The sequence below is a fragment of the Pagrus major genome, chromosome 7 (assembly GCF_040436345.1).
Source record: "Pagrus major chromosome 7, Pma_NU_1.0".
Taxonomy (NCBI): Eukaryota; Metazoa; Chordata; class Actinopteri; order Spariformes; family Sparidae; genus Pagrus; species Pagrus major.
The window spans coordinates 23,350,201-23,368,059 of NC_133221.1; the positions used below are offsets into that span (position 1 = coordinate 23,350,201).

The 17,859-nt window shown below is 41.2% G+C and overlaps 2 protein-coding genes across 2 annotated transcripts; one reads left to right on the forward strand and one right to left on the reverse strand.

Moving 5' to 3' along the window:
- Positions 1-838: 838 nt before the first annotated feature.
- On the reverse strand, positions 839-10,324 carry dalrd3 (DALR anticodon binding domain containing 3). The gene is made up of 13 exons (XM_073470664.1): positions 9,895-10,324; positions 8,271-8,578; positions 7,727-8,037; positions 6,731-6,789; positions 6,513-6,614; positions 6,368-6,432; positions 5,945-6,003; positions 5,741-5,823; positions 5,448-5,574; positions 4,510-4,568; positions 4,259-4,375; positions 4,075-4,143; positions 839-3,758 (listed from the first exon to the last, which is right to left on the reverse strand). The coding sequence occupies exons 1-13, from the start codon at positions 10,126-10,128 to the stop codon at positions 3,639-3,641; spliced, it is 1,713 nt and encodes a 570-aa protein (XP_073326765.1). The 5' UTR covers positions 10,129-10,324; the 3' UTR covers positions 839-3,638.
- Positions 10,065-17,676, forward strand: LOC141000044 (uncharacterized). Its single transcript, XM_073470665.1, has 4 exons — positions 10,065-10,148; positions 12,330-12,843; positions 14,693-14,737; positions 14,907-17,676. Exons 2-4 carry the CDS (start codon positions 12,426-12,428, stop codon positions 15,194-15,196), a joined length of 753 nt encoding a protein of 250 aa, XP_073326766.1. The 5' UTR covers positions 10,065-10,148; positions 12,330-12,425; the 3' UTR covers positions 15,197-17,676.
- The last annotated feature ends 183 nt before the right edge of the window (positions 17,677-17,859 follow it).

Below are 17,859 nucleotides of genomic sequence, written 5' to 3' on the forward strand. Positions count from 1 at the left end.
ACTTATATAAGCATGAAAAGTAATAAGAGGAGAAACAACAGTCTTGGTAAAGATGGCATCAGAAATACAAACAGCCAATGTCATGTTTCATAAACTCAAATTCACACATTGCATCTGTATGAAGTTAAATGTAAAATGTAAAAGCAGCAGAACTGACAGTTTTCATACTGGTTTACTCACGAAAACAAGAATGAAATAAGAGTTTATGGAGAAATACAGGATGAGATGGGAGGAAAAAGGCAGCAAGGAGTTTCAATTCAGACCACTAATCCGGCATTCATGTGTATTTACACAGTCAGCAGAGGGCCTCATTTATAAATTATCAAAACTGTCTCTCACATAATCCTGGACTACGCTGTATAATCCTTGCATAAGAGCAAATAAAATCATCACTATCCACAGGATTCACAGCCTGTTAAATGAATAGAATTATTAGCTTAATCAATTATTTAAGCTTGAAATGACCCACAGAAATATGATGTAGCCCACTGAATTAAGAATTAAACTCAGGTTTTCAAGAAGCAAATTAGTTATAAATGAGGTCCAAAAGAAGGAAGTGATGATCAGCAGAAAAGGGGGATGGAAACAGGAATCCAAGCGAGAGGAAGGGATGCAAACTATGAAAAAGGGCAAAGACAAATGGCACGTCACATTACCAAGGTTGTATCTCCTCTGATGAATCACTGTGAACAGCACATACTGTATATACGTGCAGTGTGTGGGTCATTATCGGACTTATGGTGGCCTGAGGGCAGTGTGTGGTAGTGGAGCATGAGGGGATTTATCTATAGAACAACAGTATCAGTATGTACATGTACAAGAGACAAATACACAGTGGGAGAGTCTCATGGTTATTTTAATTCTGCAGACAGGAAAGACACAGAAACTGTAGGCTGACAGATGTGTGTAGGAGAGTTTGACAGTATTCTTTACATTTAGATGGGCGAATACACTTGAGGATCCGAGATATACTGTATGTAGAGATTGTTGAGGATAGGAAGGAGTGTCCTGTGAAGTTGAGCCAGCTTGTGCACCGTTGCTAGACTGATTTTTATTTGCTTTCATTAACAGAATTCTTCTATTTTTACAATTGAAAACAAGATGAGTTAATTACCCACCTTCTTTCTTTAGCCCATAAGAACCCATGGTGGCCAAAAATGGGTCTGGGTTCTTATGGGTTAGACTCATTATTTTTGGACTCCTCACACTACTGCTAAAACCATGCGAGTCATCATGAAGCTGTTCGGTTTCCAGCTGAAAAATGTCATCAAGATTCAGCCCAGTCACCAGGATAAAATGTTGGCAGTTAATGTTTCTCCAAACTAGATTCACGTTACATGTTAATGACCTGAATTTCTTATCAGGAGGTGCAGTTACAGGCGAAAAGGCTGCCAAGCCAGTGACAGCGGCAAGACTTTGTTTCAACATTAGTAAGTGTGAAACAACAGGATAACTTTTAACGAGGGGCCGCAGCGTTTCAACATTTGTAAACATGCCACTACTGGATATTTTTAAGGAGACATGGGGACAATTTCCAGCCATGTTTGTGTTGACAATAACCTGATATTTTTGACAGAAAGTCAGGACATCTCCAGCCATGTTTGTGGTGAACAAAACAGGTATTTAAAGCCAAAACATGATGTTTTCCTAACATGTTTTTTTGTGCCTAAACCAAACCATAACCTAAGCACAACATTTATCCTGGCGAATGGGTCGCAAGATTTTTAGTCTCCATAAAGTAAATGGATGGATAAGTACTTGAACTTCCAAAACCAGGAGCACTAAAATTAGGACAGGCAAACTTTAGCTCTATATGTGAGTATATGACACATTGACAGCACAGAATAAAGAGATATAAGGGCACTAAGCAGAGATATGGGAGCTGGAAAAAAATGAGAGATGAGAGGAGAAGGTCAGAGATGTTGAGGCCTGAGGGGAGAAAACATGGCAGCAAGAGAACAACCAATGGAACACATATGGAACATACCATATCTGTTATAGACAGTACATCTGTTTACAGATACGGTGAGACAGTATAAGAAAGGGAAAAATGGAAGTCCCTCATTCTGCATCTCTCCTGCTTTAATACTGCGGTAATTAGAGCGCTGGTTAACAAGACAGTCACTGTAAATAAATCAGCATTTATAAACATCCCATAAAATGTAAAAAAAAAACTAAAAAAAACATTAAAAATAATCCACAGACCATTCAGGGACAAGCAACATTTGAAGGGATCAAACATTTCATGCAGTGAGTTTGTAAGATATTTGATACTTGTGCACATTAACGGTTTTGTTCCAAAGTGAGATATTCACCTAAAAAAAGAAGAAAAAACAACACCAACTTACAAAATAGTGTGGAGCACAAAGTAAAAACAAGCTATGGCACATTTTAAAGACAGCAGTTAATTGAAATGGCAACACATTTTAGGTCATTATTTTCCCATACCAAAATTTATAAATAACATTTTTGGCATAAAACTCTTAATATATATTATTTTCATGCCATTTCATGCATTTCCTAACGTTGTGGCACAATGCCCTTAATGCTGCTAATGTGTGGCATTTGCCAATAACTTATGAACACCTGTTACATTTGATACATGTTGGTTGATACTGAACATTTGTGATTTGTCAAGCAGGATAACTAATCGGGAGCTCTGTTTAATAATATGAACACAGCAATTAAGACTCATATGCAGAATATATATTCTGTACAGATCTCTTTTTTTAACTGACAATAAATATTCATGTGGCACTGATAAATACAAGGTGGGTAACATACATGAAATGGGACCTCACAGTTGAACAAGGCTTTAAAAAATGTCCTCAGGCAGTGACTAAGACACTTAAACGTGTTGCAAAGGGTGGAGTCTGTTTAGCAGGGCCGTAATGTAATAAAAATTAGGCTATTTAGAAAGTTTAAAACATCTAATTACAGATTAGATGCAATGTCCTGACTACTAGTTGGATTTTGGCACCAAAATCATAGTAAAAAGCTCAAAGGGCGTAACTAGAGTAACTGAGGCACAGGTTGGGCCCATTTGGGTGATTCAATTTGATTCAAAAACCAAAGTGTAAAAATGACAATTCATTGTTTTAACGGGGGTTGCACTATTACTCAACTAGGAAGGTTAACATCCCAGAGTCTCCAGGGTTTGTTACCATGGGACAGAGCCTCGCTAGCTATTTTGCCATTGCTCTTGGTCTCTATGCTAAGCTAACCAGCTGCTTGCGATGGCTTCATATTTACTGTACAGACATCAGAGTGCTATCAGTCTCTCCCAGACGAAAATAGCTCCCAAAATGTTTACTGACGTCACATTACATAATTTATGGGTAATTCTTTAAATATTCCAGTATGACCAGCTACAAGTTATCAGACTGACAATGAGCTTTAGAAGCTACATAGTGGGCGGGCAAAACTGTATATCATAATTGCTGTAACAGTCTCCAACTGTACCATAACACTGCCAAAGAGAGGGAAACATGGTGATGTGACTTCGTAGGACCTATTTTCATTGCTAAAGGAAGTGGGTACGTGATGAGGCTACACTTGCAAAACATAGGTGAGTATTTGTGGGATAGGTGGGGTGGTAGGGCTAACAGTGACCACAGGATGAGTGAGCTATGTTGAGGCTATAGTTGCCTGATGGGGGGAAGGTTAAGGGTGTCCAGAGCGCTGTGGTAGAGCTCTCTCAAGGCTCTTAACAGATACAGACGACTAAACATCTGGTTGAAGAGATGAGGCAACGGCTCCTGGAGATAAAGAGAATGAAATTGATGAAATTTTGCTAACCTCCTGCTGAACTGTGTTTTTCATTCAGTAATCACATTCTGCTAGTGCCCAAAAGTCACCAGACAGGGCAATGGGTTATTAACACACTAATCTGGTGTGCAACAGTAAGGGAACACACATTCATCCACAAAAACTCACTGTCGGAGTTAAAATTTTTCTTTGCTTATAATTTGTCTTCGGTTAATAAATGAATACATTTATACATAAACTGTACAAACACAAGACCTACTTTATTTATGAGCATGTATGAATAAATAGAAGTAAATAGATTCTCACCCCCAGCACATGGACTCTGTTGTAGTACGAGCTGAAGTCTTTACTGAGAGACACGAGGAATTTACAGATCTGAGGAACACAAACATGGACACGAGTTGGATAAACATCTTAACAGCAGACTGGTTTAAAAATTTCTATTGAAGGTGCCCATTGAGCGATAATCAGTTCATGTCAATGCCCTGACCTGTTCAGTCTTAATATTGACTCTGGCCCCTCCCCCTTCACAGTCTATCGCTTGTCCTGATTGGTCCAGCAGCTCAGAGAACGTAATGAGGTAATTGAACAGGAGAAGCCACTCGCCCTGTTGGTCAAAACACAGAGATAGCATGAGAGGATTAACACTGAAATGTTGCTGTGAGGAGACTGTATAGTCTAACAGAGACACGTTAAAACAAAGGAAATCTAAACACAGCCTACAAGAGAATCAAATGGTACCTCTTCTTTCAGAGCAGAGAAGTCTAGCTGGGAGCCTTCAGGGATTTCTGGGTACAGACCTGCAGATAAACAGTCAGAACATGTATGCTGATTCACAGAATTCAACTTGTTACATCAGTACTATACTATATTATTTACATCTAAACTGTTGCAGAAATGTTCATAAACATTTTTTTCAGGCAACAACAGCAACAACAGCACTTTCATTTAACAAGAAAATGAAGGTCACTGTTTAGTGAGTGTGGATTAGGCTTGGGTGATATCCAACATTTTATATCACAGTATTGTCCCTCCCAAATATCACAATAAACAACACTATCGTCGTACGGCAAAGATGACATGGAGCCTGATTCAAATCCCTTGGCTCGCCATTTTCTCCTGCTATAAACCTGAAATATTGCCAAACTGGTGAGCTGGTGTTCCTCTTCGAACTTAAGTTCTCCATGTGTGTATGTTAAAGCGCTGCATGCATGCCACTACATCAGGCCAATTAACCTGTAGTAAGCTACGCTAGCCCGCAAGTCATTTTTCACCATATGCGCATTAACATATACTGTACCTCAGTTAGCCCCAACTTACTAATAGGAGAAATGGCATGTGCCTTTGGATACAATCCCTAAACAACCTTTTCATATCTGTGAATGAAATAAAGTACTCAGAAATAGAACTGCTGGGACACTTTTAAATTATTAAATCAGGCTGTAACTGATAAGAGCATATAATCACACTGTGGCTGAACTGTTAAGATGGTCAACTCCTGCATTTGCTGTCGCTGCTTCTTTTCAATTGTAATCCAGATTTTCTTGGCTATTAGTTAAATTTGTCTTCCATTCTGAACTGGGTAAATACTGCCAGGCCACAGTGGTCTGAATTATTGGTTGTTTGTGATGTTGATCAGTAAAATGAAACAAGAATCTCTAGCAAAGCACAACTCTCACCCTTCTCCACTCCTCTCTCGTAGCTGTCGAACAAAGTGTGCAGTCTGGCACAGTTATACATCACGAACACTCCTCCTCTGGGCCCTTTGGTGGACACGCCTCCTTCCCTCTGGACGTCCAGTGTCACCTAAACAGACAGCCATCAATCATTCTGATTGTACTAATTACATCAAAGAGGAGACAGTCATGATCACCTCTCTGTTCACACAGAAACTGATGACAGATGAGCTCATCAAGTCACACACAGTCGTCTTAATTAATCAATACGATACACGTTGCATGTGAAGACTTACAGGACTTGTGTGGACCGTTGACAGCAGCTCAAATCTGACAGTGGCAGAGGTCATGACTCTGATGATGTCATCCCATGTCTGACCTATAAGAGGATGAGCAGGTGGGGTTTCACATCAGTTAATCACTTCGTCTAATGGTTATTGATATCAGACAGGAGCATTTGATTACAATGACAGTCCAAACTACCTTATGTTTACACACACCTTCTACTTGATCTCCATACTTCATCTCTGAGGCCTCCTTCATCTGACCTCTTCTCAGCCTGGAGGAGAGGAGAAAGAAACAATAGAAGCCTCAGTCACACAGATAGCTGCGCTAAAAATACACAGCCTCAACACAGAGATGAAGAAAATCACCATCAACGCCCACTAGCGTTCTTTTAATTTATTTTAATTAGAACTCGCATTTTACAGTGCAGGGAAGATCCTAGTGTCATTTGTGATAATTAACATCTGTCTGGTGGAGGGCTGTGCAGGGCGAGTGGAAGCAGAGAAGAGAGGGGGAAGGAAGAAGTGTGGGAAAAAAAGTGGAGACAGGAAAGACCAAAAAACCAACAGCGAAAGACAGAAATGATGAGAAACAAGAGAAGAGACACTCCTGTAGACAAAGAAAGTGATGTGTCTTACTGCAGGTACTGTGCAGCAGTGAGGTGAGAACCAGGTGTCTTCACAGGCCCGCACACCAGATGTCTCTGCAGACACACAGAACAGACCCGGTAAAAATAGGAACACAATGCAATACATGATTGTGTGTGTGAGTGTATGTGATTACCTGTGTATGTGTCGCTCCAGTGGCTCTCCACAGCACTGCTATCTGCTGCTGGCGGAACTCATCCTGACAGGAAGTCACATGTAACGCAGTTGCCATGGTTACCTAAAAAAGAGGCAGCAATGATATACAAATCAGTCCTTTTTTGTCTGTTTTTAATGAGAAAAAAGGAAATTGTTGATGCTTCTTTGTATACTGCATTTTGTGTGTGCGTGTCTCACTGAGCAGTCGGCTGTGGCGAGGTCCAGTTGAGCCAGGTGGGAAACACTGTCGCTGTGTACTGAAACAGATACACCAACAATGTCTTACCAGGAAATATTCAGTACCAACCATCTGTTATCCTACGGATCTTTTCTTTACCCAAAGGTATGGTGACACTGCCAATTTATTTAAAGAGTAGTTCAGCATTTTGAGCGATGCCACTCTCATATCTGTGCATTAAAGCTTCCCTGTGGATGGAACAGTTCTTTTATGAGTGGGTCAGCATTTTGTTTATCTCGAAGAATCAGCTTTGCAAATGTTTTATGATTAAGTAAATGCACTTGACACGTTTGTTAGTCCTCACTGGTATACATAGGGCTTTATGGTGAGTAACACTGAATGTAAAGTCCACTTTTGTTTGTTTACATGGAAACTTCACAGGGCACATTGAATGCTGACGTTCCAGACAACTGGGAACTCTGTTATTCTTACTGGAAAAAGTCAAATGAACGCAAAGTCAAAGTCGGAATTCCTACTTGTAAAGTCAGGGCGAATCCATCGAACCCAGCTTCGTTAAAAAGCAGTTTTCTGATGTCAAACAACAATGGCAGCACCCATGGGGAGGGGGAAGGATGTTTTTGAAGACGAAAGAATTTGTATTAGGCTAGTGAATGGAATATTTAGACACATTTTCAAGTATAACAGTGCCATAAAATAAAATATATAATGGCATCTGTTACCTCATGTGTTGTTTCCCCTCCTCTATTTTGTTTAGAATGCAAGGAGGCTGCTCTGCTGAGGGTTCAATTGTGCGTATACTTGCCAAAGAGACGTAATTTTGTCACGGTCAGCCAAGTTTTTTGTTATCATTACGTGTCCTGCAACTAGAACGCTCGGAGGTTGGAAATTCTTACGAGGAAATTCTGACTAAGACTTTTACAAAGTAAAAATGAACAAGCATTGGATCCTCAAAATTAATATATATATATATATAAAAAAAGCCTTTGTGGCCTAACCTGTGCAGGTACCAAGGCTGGGGTCGTATCCCAGCAGCCCCTCCTCCTGGAACACTCGTTTCAGGTTGACCCGGAGTGCTCCCTCGTTCTCCCCCTCCTCGACCTTCCTCCCTCCTCCTCCGCTGGTCCTCCTGCCTCTTTCTGTTTCCCTCTCTCTGTAGGTGGAGTTCTCCAGCGCCTCCTGAATCTTTTCCTCTCGCTCCTTGTTGGTCCAGTTGGCTGGGGTTGTTGGCCAATCAATGCCCAGAGATCGGAGAAAGGTGATGATGTCGCTGTCTTCAGGAAGCGTGGGGCAGTAGGACACTGCGAACCTGAGAAAGATGACGAGATATGTACCGATCACAACAGCATTTTCAATCTCCGGCTGCAACTAACAAGTATATTATAAGCAATTCATCTGTTTTTTTAACTGATTAAACATGTCAGAATATATTGAAAAATGCCCACTTTGAATTTGATTTTGGCTCTCCAGAAACCTATGGGTGACAAAACAGCAGCTTTGCCACTGTTTTTTACAGTCAATAGAATGAACCCACAGACTCACCCCTGTCTTCTCAACAGCGCCCCCATGTGGTCAGCCAACAGAACAGTCCTCAGCTGGCCCAAAGTCAGTGTATCAGGGGTGGGTGTGTTGGGTTTAGGATGCAACGCGGGGCAGTTCAGCACCACACAGCCTTGCCTCTGACTCGAGGGCTTCAGGTACTCTGTGGCTCCTCCTGCCAGGACGGCCCTGAAGGCTGCAGCCCGATCCACCCTCACCCTCAGCCCCTCGCACATGACCTCCCCGCCAGCCACAGGGAGAACCCCACTGCCACGGAGGGACAGGACCCTGGACATCACTGCTGGTGGGACCTGGATAAATTGAGGGAATGATTAGAGACTCATATACACGCACGTATGGACAGAAGTACGTGAGAGTATCTAAGATGGGTAATACGTGAGAGAAAAATACTGAATTTCAGGTCATTACATATGCATATAAATTGGTATTTTGAGATTTGCAACTAGTATATTATTCAATACTTAAAACTAAGAAACAGTAAACATGTTTGTTTGAGGGTTTAATTTTTTTTGCTCTTAAGTGGGCTCTGTGTAAGAATTTTAGTTGAAAACAATTAATAATTAACTAAAATTAAACAGAATATGAATAAATAGCAGTTTTGACAGTATGATACCTATGTTTTCTGTTGTAGGATATCTACTAAAGTTAAACCAGTTAGCCCTGGCCCATCCTGGTCCAAAGCTCCTATGCAAGTGAATTAAATATTAAGACCTGGTTCTCCGAGCTCCCATCCATATCGCTAGCTGCACGGCTAACTCAGTTCACCAGCTAAGGGCGGCTACAGATAGCAGCAGTTAGCTTCATATGATGCCCACTATTTGTTGTGAATATGAATTAGAAGTATAAGTTTATATATAAAAGCATAAAACTACTACATGAAAATAAACCCAGCTTCCTCCTACACAAGGAAGCAGGAACACGCCCACAGATGTAACGTGCCAGATGTGGGGGCAGAATGATGCATGTGTACAGATATTTTTCAGGCTGACATTATCTCCATCAAATCTTGTCTAACAAGCAACGGAAGAGGCCTTCCCAGCGTGCAGCTGTGCGCCTCTGTCTGACCCATATAGCGCGGCCACTCGTGGGTTAATGATTACTGCCGCAGGCTGGTAGTGTCTGGTCGATCATGATGGGGCAAAGTCAGCGAATGAGGCTGAGCAGCTCAGGATATTTGGGTCTCAATCAGACATATTCGTTATAAGGCTTCAGGTGTCATTCATCAGAGCCAGTGTGAACCTTGAGTGGACGCAGCTGAGCCTCATAACGCAGATAGTCCCCGTCCTCCGCTCCTATTGGCCGAGTCACGGTCCAAACGGTTCACTTAAATATTACTGCGCTGATTAAAATGTTAGCAAACAGCTTCAGCAGCTCGACAGACACTACTCTGCTAAGCGGAGGAATACAATGTAGACTTTCTTACATCCAGCTATGTCTAGCATCGGCGGTGTTACTAGCTACATGTGAGTGTTCCTAAAACGGGCTGTTCAGCTGAGAGCCCCTCGCGGTAACTGGAATTGTACTAGCTTGTTACATAAAACACCGCGAAATGAGCATTAACGACGTTAAAGTGATGACAGAGCCAACAGGTATCAGCCAAACCAACCTGCCCGTCCGCATACAGCGTGTTGAGCATCGTGGTCGGCGACAAGAAGTCCCTGTTACGCAGATTTTTAGCGCTGCTCTCCTTAAACCAAAGCTTCTCCGGGTCGGGGAATATCCTCTCGCCGTTTTCCCGGCTCGAGTCGGAGACATTTTCACGCTTCCCCCGAAGTGCGGAGCTCAGCGCCCGGACGGTGGGAGTGATCCGGAGGGGCGAAGACTCCTCGATATTCTCCATCACCACTCCAACACTGACAGGTGAGCTCACTACCAGGCTTTCAACACATCCACACCCTGCTCATATCTTATGTTCACACGCCGTCACGCTGGTTGGTGCTGATGCAGGCTGTGCTAAGCTTCAACACGGTCGTATTGCATGTCAGTTTCCAGCCGTACGGTTGATCACTGGTCGATGTCAGATATTGGCTGTAAAGGAGGACTGCATTGGCTGTTTTTGCATGGCGGAACCACTGAAATGTAATTCGTGTTTCTTCCGAGGTGAATCTCCGTGTGGGACCTGCTCCTAATAGCGCCCTCCATTGTGTGGCAGAGTAACTGCAATCTTCATCATTTGACCAAAAGAGGAGAAAAACATGTCTGTAATATGTTTAATAATCCTTTACCTTGCAAGCAGATCTGTGATCGGAAATTATTTAATTTATTTAATGATGATGATAATCAGTTATGGTATTTTAGTAAAATTAATATTTTGGTCTTCGGTTGAGTTCAGTTGTCGAGCTGTATTCTTAAACATCTATAGGTCATCTAAATACTAGTCAACCTATTTTAATGACTGCTGTCTATTATGAGAGAGAATCGTGAGGTTCACTGCAAGCCTTGCCAACATCAGTAACTGTCTTCACTGAAGCTCTTGTGGCTAAATTAGGAGAAAAAACCCTGCTGTTATGACAGCCTATCAATACCCATGGTTTTGGAATAAGATGTCCAGCATATGGGTGTTTAATGTCCTCATACTTTTGTGTGTGTGTGTGTGTGTGTGTGTGTGTGTGTGTGTGTGTGGGCGGGCGTGTGTGTGTGTGTGTGTGTGTGTGTGTGCGCGTGTGTGCGCGCGCGCAACATAAATATCATGTCAATTGTGAGCTGTGCCATAAGTAATGTCACTACTGCTACTACTCAAAATAATGATAGCACAGAGTGCCCAACCCTCATGGGTTTTAATAGAACACCAAAGGTGAAGTTGCAGCTCATTTCATCACCAAATTGCAGGTTATTTTGCAGATGTATGTATGTATGTATGTATGTATACATACTGCCTTCTCTCACAAGTTTGGCAAGCAAAATATGCAACGAGAAAGGTTCCCCTCCTAAAGCACCGCTCGGGTTTTCATAATCATCCAACCAAAAGAATTTAGCATAAATGGAGGACATTTTAGTTTTAAAAAGAAAAAGTACATCCCACATCCATGTAGACAGGGCAGTATATAGAGCTGGAGTGATAGTTATTAAATTGATTGGTTTATCAACAGAAAGCAACGATTTTGTGGAATAATCATTCAAGTCACTCTTAAAGCAACCAAAAATTCACTGATTCCAGTTTCTGAAATATAAATATTTGCTTCCTTCACTGTGCACAACAATCTTGTGTGTGTGTGTGTGTGTGTGTGTCTGTGTGTGTGTCTGTGTGTGTGTAGAGTTTTATACTAGAAGGCTGTTCTTAAATTAGTCTGCTGAAGGGGGAGGTTTTTCTGAGTTTAAGATGCAAGTACACACTAACTTTGTAACATCACAACTAGTGTGGTTCAGTATACAACTAACAAGTGTGATGTGGAAAACTGAAACCTTCAGTGCTCATACACTGAGAATAGACTTTTCAGTGAAGTATGAGACATGCTGCATCCATAATTTGTGGTGGGTGATCCTAAAATAAAAAGTTATTTGTTTTACTGTAGTGATTTAATATGACTATGACTTGTTGTGGCATAATTAATAGTGAAATAGTAAAACTTAAAAAATATTTAAAAAAACTAATTTGAAAAGGGCACTACCATAAACACGAGAATATGTTCATACTTTTTGTAGCTACTTTTTAAAAATGATTTATATTCCGTGAAGACCCGCCCTAGCCTGCGTTTGATTGGCTCCCCCTACGAACACTAGCCAATCAGAAGCGGAGTAAGGCGAGCCTCGCTGAATGCGGGTGGGGTAGTCTGTTGCAGATAACACGATAACGAGGTCACGTTGCGAAACGGTCCCATTTTGTGAAATTGTGGTCGGGTTTATGCACCAAAACTGTTATGGCCCCAGAACACGTCCACAAGTGTAATTCGAGCTAGCGGAAATACGCTAATTTTGAGCCCGGTTTGTTCCGGCGCATGACAGTGACGTACAAAGCGCAAAGATACAAGGGAGGTGTTTGTAATAAGTTGAGACGCTCCATCGGTACAGTTTTTCACGATAGCTATGATGCACAACTGGCAGGAGAACGAAATCAAAGAACTTTTGACCATCCGAGCGTCGGAGGCGATCCGTCACCAGATCACGGGCACCGTGAAGGACTCTGCAGTTTACAGCAGGATGACCAAACTGCTGGCGGACAGGGGGGTGTACAGGACTCACATGCAGGTGATCAGCAAACTGAAGGCGCTGAGGAAGCAGTACTCCAAGTATCACCAGCAGAAGATCCGCTGCGGCGCCGACCGCGTCGACTGGCCGTTATATGAGCAGTGCCACAGGGCTTTCGGGAAGGCCTCCTCCAGCAACCCGGCGAAACGAAAGCGGAGTCCTTCGCCCCCCTCCGCACCCTCACCCCCGCCGCCACCCCTTCCTCCTCCCTCTCCGCCTGGCATCTGTGAGAAGCATGATGAGGTTGTAGTCAGCCTCTGGGACGAAGTCGAAGAGACGGAGATGAACAAGCGTCTGGAGCCGGTGGAGGCGGAGGACGACGAGGATGAGCAGTACAGCCCATCAGACCACACAGAGCCCATTACCGTCAGTAAGTATGTTGTGTGTGTCTGTTATTCATGTGTGAGGATACCTGGGTGATAACCAAGACCTAGGTTGGTTTGAAAGCATTTCAACAATCCTGCAACAAATCCACTTCCAGATTCAAAATCCTTTCCAATCCCTTATCAGACCTGTTCAATGTAAGAAAAGCTGTGATGGCTCAGTTGCTGAGCTTTAGATACTGCACCGTCTCCAGTATGGAGGCCTGCAAACAGAGTGTCTGGGGAAACTGCAAATTCTGTGCTATGGTTAAAATACAGCAAATAAATAGTCTGTTAGGACACAGAAGATGTTTTTAAACATGCCCTATGGTTTCTATCAACTCTTCTTTCATGAGGTCAGACAAATGGCCCACATATGTTCAAAACCCTCTGAATCTGTGTACTTTTGCCACAGAACCACAGAATGAGAGAGCATTTGTCAATATGACTTCTCAGTGTCAAGGTACACTCAAAAACTAATGTTGTGGGTTATTTATTATGTTCATGAAGTAATGTAAAGAATAGTTATCGTTTTTAAAGAGTAGAAGCTGCAACATTTCTCCTGACATTATCTGTGGATGCTCCCATATTTTGTGGCAGGTGTGTGGAGTTAGACTTAAATATCTGAGCTAGCGATCGTTTGGTTCTGTAGCTTTAACCTTAAAATAACCCCAAATTTAATTTCACTTTCTGCTTAATGCTGTTTGTCCTCCTTAAGGTGAAGCTTGATGTTGATATTTGAGAGGATGCACCTTCCCAGCATGTTTAATATAGTGGTGCTAAACCAAAGTCTTATGTTGCAAATGGCTAATTATCCAAAGGGATGAATGTGGCGCACACACATCATTGCTCTGATCAAGGCCACTAGGCTCTGTCCCTAAGAAAGGTGTGTGTGTGTGTGTGCTACTTTCATCTCTTTGAATATTTAGCAGTGAAGATTGAAGTGTTTGTTTTGACTAGGGATGCACCGATTGGGAAAATTCTATACCAAATTAACTATTTGGACGATTGTCAATGCCAATTCAAGAGCCTGACACAATACTCAACATTCTGGGCCGATGCAGATTCTGATAAGAAGGCATAAAACATTCCAGCCGATATACACACATCTTCAGCAATGATCCCTAAAATGTGGTTATCAGACAATTATGACAAAGGTATCTTACAGAGGCAGGATATTTTACAGTGTAACAATCAACTTTGTCATTGGAAATAACAGTGCACTAAAACAGTAAACGAAAAAATTACAACATTTTCATATCAGTGCACATTGGACAATATATATTCAGGTACTGATACATCCTTGTTGTGCTCATATCGACCAGCAGATTTATCTGTCGGGCTCTAGGCGGTACTGATGTTTTTTTCGTTTTGTTTTTGGTGTTATTTATTCCCCCTTTCACACCAAAAAAATAACTGAACTGCTTTAAAGTCATTTAGCCTTTCATTACAGTATCTTTGAAAGAACAAAAATGTATAAAACAAAAACAACCTTATTTCACATGAAAAGTAACTGCTTCAAAAGCCTTTTATATATAACTACATACTCGATGAGAATTTTTCAGTACTGATAGCAGGGACGTCACCAGCTAGTAGCTCATGAATGTGCCATCAAAAAATTGTAGTGACACATCAGATAAACATCAGCTACTACTATTGGTGATTGACACCTTATTTGCAAATAGGCCACAGCGGGTCACAAGGTGAACATGGGCTGATGCAGATGTTTGGCCAATATATCGGTGCCTCCCTGGTTTTTACCCAGATTTAATCATAGTGCACACAGTGGTCAAGCATTAGCAGACAACAACGTGACTGTCTTTTATTTTTAACTCCTTTTTTCATCCTCACTGTTAGACCATCAAACTGACCACCAGTGGAGGAAACGCACGGACCAGTCAGGTAAACGCATGAATGCTTTCTGCTGTTTACTGATGTCACATAAGATTTCCATCACAACCTGTGTATTGAAATTATTATAACTCTTAACCACTTGTTGAACACTACCAATAAAAAAAGGTGTCACTGTTCTTACACTTACTGACGGGCTCCACTGTCTGTTGTTTCCTAGTGCACAAAGTCCCAACAAAGAGGAAGAAAGCATCAATGATGGACAGCGTCACCACACTGGTGTCTGCGACAGTCGCCCAGCTCAGAGAGATGGACGCCGCCATGCAGGCGCAGGAGGACGCCCGGCTACAGAAGCTGATGGACCACGAGAAGGAGATGCAGAACAATCTAATGAATCAGCTGGTTGCCATGCATGAACGGCTCAACCGAGAAAACCACGAGAGACACATTGAACTCGTGGACACGATACTCTCTAGGTTACCTTCACCTTCACCATCGTCAGGTCCGTGACTGACGCTTCCTGTGTGAGTGGTGACGATGTGCCGCAGGGTTAGTGAGGTGGGGGGAGCACTACTGACTCTCTCTTCCACCAGCTGACGAGTGCCTAAACCCACATTTTGTTTTTACCGTATTCTTTAAAAATGTTAGGAAAGAAAAGTCACTGAGAACATCTCAGCTTTAACCTCGACTCTGCTCACACGGGTCTCCTTTACACTACACACCCTGGTTAACCCTTGAACAACACCGATGTGAACTGATGAAATACAGACACAGTAACAAAACACTAATTTGAAGAAAAAACAAGAACACCACACCATGACAGCCAACTGTAGTGCCATTTTTACACTTCTAGAAATAATTGATAGAATGTAATTTTTCCATGCAAAATAAAAACTAGATTGACACTCAGTAGAGCGCACATCTCAACCAAGGTCCAATATAAGTCTAATCCAATTTCAAACTCTAGAGCCCTAAATTTTAAACCACCCTTAAGTGCTTAACCATAATATAAGCTCATCAAATCAAGACACAAATTGTACTCGCTTATAGATACCAGCCATCTAAATATGCCGATATTTAATTTTTTTTTTTTTTTCCAACCATTTCATCAAGGTCCATTCATTATGGATAAAAAAATTATTGGAAATGTTGAAAAATGCCTTATCTCACATGTTAAAGAAAATTAGAAAAAAATCCTAGATCCATTCCTGCAGCCAAAGTTACTGGGGTCTGTTCTGGGCCGAGCCCTACCCTCCTTCCAAGTTTCGTGGAAATCTGTTTGGTAGTTTTGGTGTCATCCTGCTGACAAACCCACCAGCAGACAAATGAACACGTCCAAAACACAACCTCCTTGGCTAAGGTGAAAATGTTGGCAATACACATTTTCAAAACAAAAGTCATAAAGCATTTATAAACTCCAAATTGGCTAGCTGGACTGTGAATTGGTAGATATTTACTATAATGTATAATCGTTTAGAGCATAGCGGATTCTAACCAATAATTTAAAGATATATTATTACATAACAGGTGTCACAATTTTAAATAGAAAATTGATCTAAATCGACTTCAAATGCATCATTGACGAGTACTGAACTAAACTGATAACATTGCCAAAGATCCTTGACTAATTCACTTGAGAAGATGGTTTAATGTGGACAGGTTTTAAAATTGAAAGTCAAATCAAATAGTAGATGAGGGAAATCACGACACCTCTGTTATACTATTACATATAAGTATTTGACTCAAAATGTGCTTGAGAATCTCAATGTGTGAATCAGAACGTCAGATCTGAGTCATATTGGCTGAAAATCAGAATTTGTAGTGTGGACATAGCCTCCAGTTAACATGGCAGAAGACATACGAGTCCCAAAATCATTACGTGGTGTTTAATGTGTCGACGGATACACTTCCTTTTCTACCACCTGAACATGTTAGTGTGAACACTGAACCAGACTCCTCTGCAAAAGTAAAACAAATCACACTGACAGCTGCAGCCTTTTTGCTGTAGGAAAGTACTGACTAAGTATTTCCTTTCATTCGGTGTTAAGAGCTGTTCTAAAGTGTCACTTCAGTACATAATAACGGGACAAAGAAACTGTTACTGAGTCATTGATGGAAATCATATTTCAGCTCAGAAGGAGAGGAAACCAAAGTGTTATTTATATATATATATATATATAAATAAAAAATCAGTAGAAGAAAAACTGCTCTTCAGTTGGTTTGTATTTGTATCGCAGGTCATAAATAAGGTATGTGATGCATATTGTAAGAATAATATGTAGTAAACAGTAAAATTCAGAGTTATCAGAAATATTCATTCAGCCAATCAGTTTATTTGGATAGCACTTCTCATACACAAAGCATTCAATAAACAGAGGAACTGAGGAAACAAATAAAACAAACAGACCAAATATAGATAGAAAAAAGGCCATTAAAAAAACAAATCAGCTCATATCCATTTAGAAATACTAAACACAGAAACCAAAAAATGTGTTGGTAAACTAAAATAATAGAAATATATGATTTTAAAAATAATTTTCCCACGTTGTTCCAGGAGTCATTCTTGGCTGACACGAAATTCCCGGTTGCGTTCACTGTCGTCAGCAATCCGGGAGAAAACGTGTCATTGAGGAAAAACACCTTCTGCATCAGACTGCAACATCACACTTCACCCAGTACACTCAGTTATATCCTGTACATGTTCACAGCAGAGCATTAAACACTTTACAGGCTTTACTGGTGTTGGTTTTACTTTCCATATTGATTTGAGAGAAACAAAACTGATTCCACCTTGTGAGCAGTTAGACTTTGCCTTGTATGAATCAGAATTGAGACTTTGGTTTTATACCTGTGGCTCTGTCAGCTGAGATGTTAAGTTTTATTGTAGATACTTTTATACTGTTATATACTGTTACAAGTGTGTTACTGTTTTACATTTATTGTTTTCTTTTTTTTCATTGATGGAACAATAAAGTTTTCATTTTCAAACAGATGCCGACCACGAAATGTAAAAGTGAGGATATGATGAAGTTTTTGTGCTCAGGTGTCTTCTTCTTGATGAGGCGCTTTGCATCAGTCTGATCAGGATGTGCAGTGCATTGTGGGATGGAAACGGACCCCATAACCAGCTGGAGCTCAGAATCACAGCTGCATTATGGGTTCCGTTACAATCC